General features: G+C 40.7%; 1 protein-coding gene across 2 annotated transcripts in view; it reads right to left on the minus strand.

The window, feature by feature from the left end:
- Positions 1-9,767, minus strand: part of RICTOR (RPTOR independent companion of MTOR complex 2) — a gene marked incomplete at both ends in the record, with an annotated part of 113,416 nt that extends 103,649 nt beyond the window's left edge. For both annotated transcript variants that reach the window (XM_080698909.1, XM_080698908.1), the window contains 2 exons: positions 9,500-9,547; positions 9,719-9,767. In XM_080698909.1, coding sequence (XP_080555035.1) covers positions 9,500-9,547; positions 9,719-9,767 — 97 coding nt within the window. The remainder of the gene's footprint in view (positions 1-9,499; positions 9,548-9,718) is intronic.
- Positions 9,768-10,108: the final 341 nt, after the last annotated feature.

Here is a 10,108-nt window from a genome sequence, read left to right on the forward strand (position 1 = left end):
CTGAGGAAGGAAGATTGCAAGTTACAGTCCAGCCTGGGCAATTTATGGAGATCCTATCTCAAAAGAAAATTTAAAAATTTTCTTTTTAAATTTTTCTACCCAGAGGTTTTCTACCTCTGGGCTGGTGGTATAGCTCAGTGGCAGAGCACCTCTAGCATGTATAAAGTTCACACACACACACACACACACACACACACACACACACACACACACCATTGTGTGAATGGCTGACCTCAGGAAAATCACTATAAATCCAAATGCTTCAACATACAGAGGTTAAAAAATGGAAATGTAATCAAAGGAACCAAGTTCTTTAAAATCTAGGTAAATTTAGAATAAAAATTTCTTTTTAAATTCTTTATTAAATTCAATTGACTACGTTAAGGAGATGTGTTTAAGAAAGCATATTTTATATAAAATTATTATCAAGCACATTGTTCAATTCCAGCAATGTGTATGGATAGAAGACTTTGTAAGAGGAAATATGATGAACATACTTATATTTGAATTCTTTTTCATTTTGGATATATTAATGCTGTATTTAGCTAGTTTATATAGTTATTTTCAATTTACTTTGGCATCTGCATATTTTAAAATTACATTACATGTAGAGATATAGTGTGTGTGTGTGTGTGTGTGTGTGTGTGTGTGTGTGTGTGTTTACTGGGGATTGAACTCAGTGGCATTCTACCTTTGAGTTACATACCCCCCACCATTTTATTCTTTATTTTGAAATAGAGTCTCACTAAGTCACTGAGGCTGGCCTGAACCTGCAATCCTCCCGTTTCAGCCTCCCAAGTACTGGGATTACAAGTGTGCATCAGCATGCCTGGCTGAGATATAATTTTTAAGAGCCATTCAACTTTAACCTGGCCATACTAACAAAAAAGCACAATCCAAAACAATGGATGATCTAAAAAGCATAAACAGCCAACTCTCAATTATTCATAGGTGGATTACAATATATACATGTGTGTGTGTATGTATGTATGTATGTATGTATGTATATTTTTCCAACACTAAAGACTGAACCCAGGGGCATTCTATAGCACTGGCCCTATTTTTACTCTTTATTTTATTGAAACACGGTCTCACTAAGTTGCAGAGGTTCTCACTAAGTAGCTGAGGCTAGCCATGAACCTGCAATCCTCTTATCTCAGCTCCCAAATACTGGGATTACAAGTGAGACTCACCATGCCCAGCTCTAATAAATATTTTAATCTGTTTACTTTCTTCTACTACTTTAATAATATGTACATAGAAAATTTAAAAATGATGCTAATAGTTTGAAAAAAATATAAAAGATATAACAATCTACAGTAGTAAAAAAACATAAAATCTTTCCAAAGTAACATATAAAAAATACTACGATTATACATTTAGCACTCTTATACCATTGTCACCTTTTTTAAGGGCAGGCAACTGAGAGTGGATTGCAGTTGGATGAGTGATAGCAAGAGGTATAGATAGGCAGGCAAGCAAACCTTTCACTCACCCCCACTGTGCTTATTTTCAGTAGCCTGAGACCTATGAGGGGGAAGAGGCAGCAAGTCACAGCAGAAGGCTCACTTAAAAGGAAATTGAGAGTTGAGTGTAATTTACACTTAAAGTACTAAGAAATATCACCACTCCTACATGTACTCATTATTGTTTATGGGAATACTGCTGACAGTGACTTAACACTATAAATGCTTTTTTTTTCTTTCTTTGTGTGTGCGTGTGGTACTGGGGATGGAACCCAGGGGTTTTCTACCTCTGGGCTACACTCCCAGATCTATTTTTTATATTTTATTTGGAAACAGGGTCTCACTAAGTTGCTGAGAGCCTAAGTAGCTGAGGTTGGCTTCGAACCTGCGTAATCCTTCTGTCTCAGCCTCCCAAGTACTGGGATTACAAGCATGAGCCACCAACCATGGCTAATACTATAAATGCTTTCTAACCTTTCATTATCCCATGCTGACCTGAGGATCACAAAGATGAAAATAAATGTGCTGTAAGTATAAAGTATTATGCAGTTTAGAACTGAAGAAACAAGCCCGGAGAAATTAAATAGCATACCCAAATCACCCTCAGATTAAGGAAGACTGGAACTGAGTTCTCTAGACCCCAACTTCAATGCTACATTCTTAGCCTCTTCAACCTATCTTCAGAGATTATAATCTTCATTATTTTCTTCTGTTAGCCTCCTCCTTATTTATTCCCACCTATGACATACAGCCTGGTCATCTTATCCTAGAACACTCAAATCTTTACCTCTTTCTCCATGCAGGAGGATGCAGCTCATTTGTAGAGCACTCGGTTGGCATGTGGAGAGCCTGTATCCAATGCCCAGCACCAAAAGGTCTCTATTTGCCGGGCGTGGTGGCGCACGCTTGTAATCCCTGCACTTGGGAGGCGGAGACAGGAGGATCGCACAGGTTCGAAGCCAGCCTCAGCCACTTAGTGAAGCTCTTAGCAACTTAGTGAGACCCTGTTTCCAAATAAAATATAAAAAAGGTCTGGGAGTATAGCCCGGAGGTAGAAAGCCTCTGGGTTCCACCCCAGTACCACCAAAAAAAAAAAAAGGTCTCTATTTACATTCTTTCTTCTCCCAACACCCTATATGCAGACTATACTGAGATCACAAATTCAAAAAACTATTACTCAATCTCCATTCCACTACTTGCTACACCTTTGGCAGTATCGATCAACTAAAATTTAAAGTGCAAAATTGAACTATTAGTCCTCCCAAAATGACTTTCCATTTTATAGTACCACCAATTAAAGAGAATACTCTATTCTCTTTAATACTGTATTATTTCTTTTCTCATTTTTCTCCAGTTTTTAATCCAAAAAAATATTTCAGGGACTGGGGATGTTACTCAGTGATAGAGCATGTGCCTAACATGTACATGACCCTGAGTTTGATCTCCAGCACTAGGGGGGAAAAACACTTCAATTACTATAAATATTAGACAAAAGGAGGGGGAAGTAATCTTACAAATAAGTAAAGAAGACTCCTGCCCTCAAGAAGCTTAAAACCTAGTGATGGAAAAATAATTGGACAGAAAAACTAAAAAGAGGTAATTCTTAAGTGCTACTTAGAAAGGAACAAAGGGACGTGGAAAAGTGGAGAGAGAGGGAGAGAGGGAGGGAGAGAGAGAGAGGTAGGGAGGGAGGGAGGGAGAGAGAACATGAATTGTGCATACAATAAATCCCCCTGGGATTCCAAGAAGTGGCAATGACCTTGACCTTAAAGAACTGTAATTTCTATAAAGAGTACTGGAAATGAATTTCTAGGAAAAGAAAACAGCTATGCAAAGTTAAGCAAATATGAAACTACATGTTAAGTTTAAGAAGTAGCAGTCTTTGACTAAATCAATTATTCTCTAGGGGCAGAGTTTCCAAGGGAAAAGAAAGGAATGAAGGACTGGTGCTTTAGACTAGAAAAATCTTCCCAATCCCCTTTGCGAAGCACTATGTATAAAGAAGGGAGGGAGGATGTTATACACAGGAACAACGCAGAGTGGCAAATATATTGTGATTGGTATGGTTAAAGTAGAACAAGTCATAAATGGCCTTAAGTGCCATGCTGGGGAATTTGGACTTTATTCAGTGAGCATAAAATGAGCCTGTACTATGTGTGAGAGGGCAGTTTTGTTGTTTTGCTTTTAATTTACAGAAATAAATAACAAGATCAAATCTGGATAATTAGCAGAAGGGGTGAAAAAGGTGAAAACAGAAGATTTTACTGTCACCCAAATGAAGATGTAAACTAGACCAATGACAATGGGAATAAAAGAAGACATTAATTCAATGAATATTGCAAAGGCAAACTGGAGACATTTAGCAACAGAACTAACAGGATGAAACAGTCTTCAGCTTGAAACTAGATGTTGATGGTACCTAGGAAATGAAAAGTGGGTCACTTTGGGGCGTAAAGTATTACACATCATGATTTTGAAATGCTTACCAGACACATAACAGCCTCTCACTACCTCTGGGACCCTGGCTGAATTTCACCTATGTTCAACACTTTAAAATGTCAACGGTTATATTCTCAACTGTAAAATAGGGATAAGAGAATCTCAGTGTTTAATATTGAGATAATACATTCTAGGGCCTGTCACAAAACGATTAATACGATAATAGTACTCCTATTAGAATATGAAACTTAAAATGCCGATGGATTTTACAAGAGGTCAAAACAGCATCCCTTAGAAAGTATTTTCAAGCTGGGCATGGCAGCACATGCCTATTCAGTACTTGGGAGTCTGCACGAAGCATCACAGATTTGAGGATAGCCTCAGCAAAGTAGTGAGACTGTCAGCAACTTAGTGGGACCCTTATCAAAATAAAAATAAATGAATAAAAGGGCTGGGGGGTATAGCTCAGACGTAGAATGCCCCTAGGTTCAATCACCAGCAAAACAAAAATAAACATACTTATTAAATAAAAAGTATTTTCAAAATAGGAAGAGAGCTGTGCTGATAAATCCATTTGTAATTAAGAAATATAATTGTAGAGTGAAGATAAACTATCTAGAGTCCAGAAAAAAAATAACTATTTTTCAATCTTTGTCTTTATTACTTTGTATCTCCCACCTTCAGCCCAGGCCTACCACAGTACTCCATTCATATGAAAGATAAAACAAATGCTTGATAAAATGAATGAAGAAGAATCAAGAAATAAAGTAAAAGAAAATCTTAGTTCTACAAAGAATCTTAAGAGTATCAGGAGCATAAAATTACCCTGGAAAGGAACACTTCCTTGACTCAGAGGAAGAAAAGGCAGGCATGGGTGATCATTAGGGAATTTACACTGGACAGCCTTTACCTTCTTAATCAAAAATAGCTGGGTGTAGCAGCACATGCCTGGAATCCCAGCTCCTAGGAAGGATGAGTGAAACAAGAATATGGCAAGTTCATGGCCAGCCTGGGAAACTTACTATTTACTCCAGGCCTTCTCTCACAGTGAAAAATAAAAAGGGCTGGGGAGTAGCTGAGTGGTGGAGTGCCCCTGGATTGAATCCCCAGTACAAGGAAGGAAGGGTGGGTTTTCTGTACACAATAGAGGGATTACAAAATCAGTTTGGAATCTAAAGAAAGCAAATGGTTGTTCCTCCACCCCATCATATATTCCACTTCTCTTCTGCAGCCAACACCCTGGTCCAGCACTCCATCATCTCTCAGAGTATATGAGTAACCTTCTAGGCAGCTCCTCTAATGTACTGACCTTCCCTTTCCAAAGGTGTGGTAAATTCCCTGGAGAGCCCAGCTTTCCCTCCACAGGATTCTTATGGGAAGTCAACCCTTCCCATGAGACTTCTATAACACTAAACACACCAGACTCTCAATCATTCTTTCTGGCTACTACTGGGCTTCTTCTTTGTATAGTTTGATTACTTAATTAGTTGTTCCATGTCCCAATCACTTCTTTGTCTGCTCCTGTATACTCTTTAAAAGGGGGTAAAACCTTCCTCATTTTTATTCCTCCGGCACTAAATTCGGCATCTGGTATATAACAGGCATTTCAGTCAATGTTTATTCTGTCTAACTGAAGTGAGCAATTAAACAAAGGAGTAACCTCCCAACTAGAGGAAATCAGAAAACAAGTAGTGTTCAAATTTACATCATTTCAGATAATCCTTCTTCTTTTCTAGGTATTAAACAGGCAAGACAGTAAGCATTTTTATTCTTACTAATGAAAAGGCAAAAGGGTTCAACAACCAAAAACTGTAAAACTCAGCTATACTTTTAATAAGTTTTATTCTAATAAATATATTTGAATACAGAGTTCTCCCGGTTCTGGGAATTCCTTTGAACACTATAATGGGAGGGGTTTACTCAGTATTAATGCTACCTTTTCAAGTTAGGTTCAGTACCAGAAACCCATTTTGAAAAAGAAAATTCTAAACCCAGTGTGGCGGCCTACACTTGTAATACCAGTACTTGGGAGGCTGAAACTAAAGGATCACAGGTTGGAAGCCAGCCTAGGCAACTCAGTGAGGTCCTCCGCAACTTAGTGAGACCCTACTTCCAAATAATAAGTAAAATCAGGCTGGGGATGTCACTCAAAGGTAGAATGCCCTTGGGTTCAATCCCCAGTCCCACCCAAGGGAGAAATAAAACAAAAAAGGAAAGAAAGAAAATTCTTGTGGTTGAAGCGTCTAAGGGAAACATTTGAGTTTCAAAATACATTTTGGCATAAAATATTAGAGTATTTAATGAAATCAACAGCAAATATTAGGGACTTTAACAAATTAGTGAAGTGTCTAAACAAAACTGAAAGCAACAATTACCAGTTACTTAACTATAAAATCTACTACAATGAGCTACTACAATGAGTTCCTGTATTTGGTCAAAATTAATCCATTTTTCAATGAGGAACTCTGGACCAACCACAGCAATACCACCAGTACCAAAACCAAAGAACCTGAGAACTCTCTTGCTCAAGAAGTTTCCAAGACTAGTTAAGTCATTATTACTAAAAGAAAAATTCTGAAGTTCTGTAAAATAAAATGTCATAATTTATCTTACATACATATGATAAGGTGTATTTCTCTTACACTTAATTTACTAGTCATCTTTTTATAGTAAAATATTTTGTTTTCTGTGGTATTCAATAACTATTTCAGATATACCAAATTAATACAATTAACTGTGTCCAAAAAAAGCTTGAATTCCTTGTTAACAAATCTATAATATTCAAATCAATCATTTGAAATATTTTAATGCGATTTAAAGAACTCTTATTTCACAGTGTAAACACAGTGAACCACTGAATATCACTCACAAAGTATAAAGACCTATGATAACAACTATCTCAATTATCTCTAACATTCTTCCTCTTTGAAGTTATCTCTTCGATTTTTGAAAGGAAGAAACCAGAGGTTAGGCAAGGTCAAATAACTTGCCCCAGATCACCCAACTATTACATATCACAGCTGAGATTACAACCCAGAATTATTCAACTTTATAGTCAGCTCTCTTTTAACTACATATTCATGGCTCCTTTAGGGATTACAATAACCATAATCTATTTATAATTAACTTTATTCTATATCTAGATAATTTCTCAAAAATTACAGAAAAACAGTTAGAATGAGAACAAGCACTACCTTAGCATTCAACAAACATTTCAGTCACCCAAACTTTTATCTTTTTACATATTGTAATCCGATCCACAGGCAGCTGCCCTTCAGCTGCAACCCAGACTGCCTCAGAGTTCTCATATTATTACTAAAGTTTAATTCTCATAAACTTTCTTGTTAGATCCACGAGATTCTTTGAACAATAAAATGCTATCCGAATAATAGTTTCTCCAAACAATAGTGACACTATATAATAAATGTAACTCAAATTACTTTTATTCTAAACTTCTTTATTATCTAAGAATACAGTTCTCATATAATCTCTCAATTTTACACTGCTTTTGCAATCAGTTTCAATTGGCTGCATATATTTTATTACAAAAGAAGTACAATTTGTCAGGGTATGCAGTAACTGCATTTTATGTACTTTTTATATAAAGCTGAAAACACCTATGGACATAGGTGTTTAATAAATTCTCAAGAGATGTAGCATTTTAAATGGCTAACACATAGTTTTGTGTTCCTGAGTAAAACGGAAGCAAACCAAAGCTCTTCTAAAATCCCAAATTTTTACACTAACCAGGGAAACCACTACATATTGAAATTCTGCGAACTCAACTTAGAATATAACTGTAGTTTATTTCCAGCAGCAAAACCCAAAACCAGGTTTTTAATGTAGAAACTAGCCTTAAGTTTACCTAATAAGTGTTCTTCTTACTTCCATCTAAAACACATGTGCTTGTATGTAAATTAAACCACTAATAAGCTTATTATCTGTTAGAAAAATGAAATAATTAATTTCAGGTTTGTAAGAATTATCCTATTTTATAAGGAAGTTTACTACAAAATTCATTTTATGTGAACTTTCCATTTACGTGTCATATAAAGTTCCGAACTGTTACACACACACACACACACACACACACACACACACACACACACACACAATTGAAGTTTTACATCTTTCTACAACTCTCAAAAGCCATCTGCCAAAAAAATGTTCCAAGCCAGGCGTGGTGGCACACGCTTGTAATCCCAGAATTTGGGAGGCTGAGACCAGAGGATCGCGGTTCGCAGACAGCCTCGGCTACCTATTGAGGCCCTCTGCAACTCAGTAAGAACCGGTTTCAAAATAAAGAATAAAAAAATAGGCCAGGGGGTATAGCTCAGAGGTTGAATGCCCCTGGGTTCCATCCCCAGACCCGAAAAAAAAAAAAAAAAAGTTCCAAATTAGTGCACTGATGATCTCCTTATTTGTCATTTTCAGTTCTTATGCGCTACTATATTGTATCTTAAAAACCCTTTTGCCTGTAAAATGAGCTAGTTCACCCAAAACTAAGTTCCTGAACTTTAAGAATAAAATACTATTACAAAAACTTACTCCTGTAGCTAAATGAAAACTGGCCTTTCAATTTATAGACAAATGTTCTTACGGGCAAAATTAAAAATAAGAGGATGTACTATGCTTTCAATATAAATATAAGCATCCACAATGAGCCCACATCTAACAAATACTGTAGATAATAGTCCTACACTGTTAGGGTAAAATTTGACCTCATATAGAATGTTTGCGACTTTTAACTTCTCAAGGCGTTTTACAGATCTCAAAAAGAAATTCTGCATTCTGTACAGCTGAACTAGGTTACACTCCCAGCTGCAGCCGGTGTGAAATACGACCGACCATTCCAATCAGTAGACCAAATCCTGCTTATCGTGGGAGAGAGAACAATCTTGTATATAGCTCCTTCCTAATTCTTCAGCAAAATACTGTCGAATAGAGTTTACTCGACTGACAGAAGAAACTCTGGTCAGTAGTCGGATTTAGTCGTTAAAAATATAATCCGGGTTTACCCTACTCGGAAGGTGTAAACAAACCCGCCACCACTGCAGAAGGTAAACAATGAACCTGCGACAAGGGTGAAGGGGGCGGTCTTGCCAACTACAGACCCAAAGGCCCGGGAAGGGGAAGTAGCAGGGAAATCCAGCAGAAACCAGACACTTGGCAGTACCCAGCGGCTCCAGTTTTCACTACCGAGCTGCCAAAGCTGCGGGTCCCCTCGGGACGGTGGGCAAAGAGAAAAGAAGTCACGCAGTCAACAAGAACCCAGCGAGTCCGGCATCTGCTCCGGGGGACGGGGAGGGCAGGATGTGGTCGCCCTTCCCTCAAACATCCTCCAGCAACCTAAATAACAACGTCCCCCCCCCCCGGGCCGCCCCCAGGATTCGGGTGCGGGAGTCGGGATGGGTGGGTCGCGGCTGGCGGAGTCGCGCGGCGCTCCCACGCGGCCGCGGCCGAGCCCGGGCAGGGGCGAGGGGAGTGGGCGCCGGGCAGGGGGTGGGCCGGCAGGCGGGGCTCGGGCTCTGCCCCCCATCCCGCGGCGGCGCGGCGCGGCCCCGGCCCCTCCCCGGCCACGCGCCCCGCGTTACCTCGGGTCAGATCCAGCGGGACGTTCTCCTCGCCGCTGTCATTCCGCCCTGCGCGAAACAGACACACAGCCCGAGTTAGGATTCGCTCGCAGGCCGGCGGCGGCTGCCCTGGCTCCGGCCAGCGCCCCGGCTCGCCTCCCCCGCCCCGGGCCCGGGGAAGGCGAGTGCCCAGGGCGGCGGGCCGCGGGCGGTGGGGAGGGAGGACCGCGGCGCGCTTACCTCGTATTCGGAGGTTCTTGAGCGAGCGGCCGCGGCCGATCGCCGCCATATTGACGGGTCTCAGTCACAACACCGGAAACCTCGCCCAATCGCGCGAGAACCCCTTCCCCTCCCCGCCGCTCCCCCGCCCCTCGGCGGCGCCGCGCGACGGGAGAGTGGGCGGGGCGCGGCGGGGGAGTGGGCGGGGCGCGGCGGGGTGGGCGGGGCGCCGCGGAAGCGGGCATCCCCGCGAGGGAGCCCTGGGGATGCTGGGGTGCCGCCTGCAGCCACCTGCTGAGACCCGCCTGCCTCGCTTCCCAGCGGCCCCGCGCCCTCGCTCATCAGTGGGAACGATGTTTGTTGGGAGGAAAAGACAACAACAACTGAACAAAACTGCGCACAGTTTTAGTC

The sequence above is a fragment of the Muscardinus avellanarius genome (genome assembly GCF_963383645.1).
Source record: "Muscardinus avellanarius genome assembly, chromosome: 1".
Classification (NCBI taxonomy): Eukaryota; Metazoa; Chordata; class Mammalia; order Rodentia; family Gliridae; genus Muscardinus; species Muscardinus avellanarius.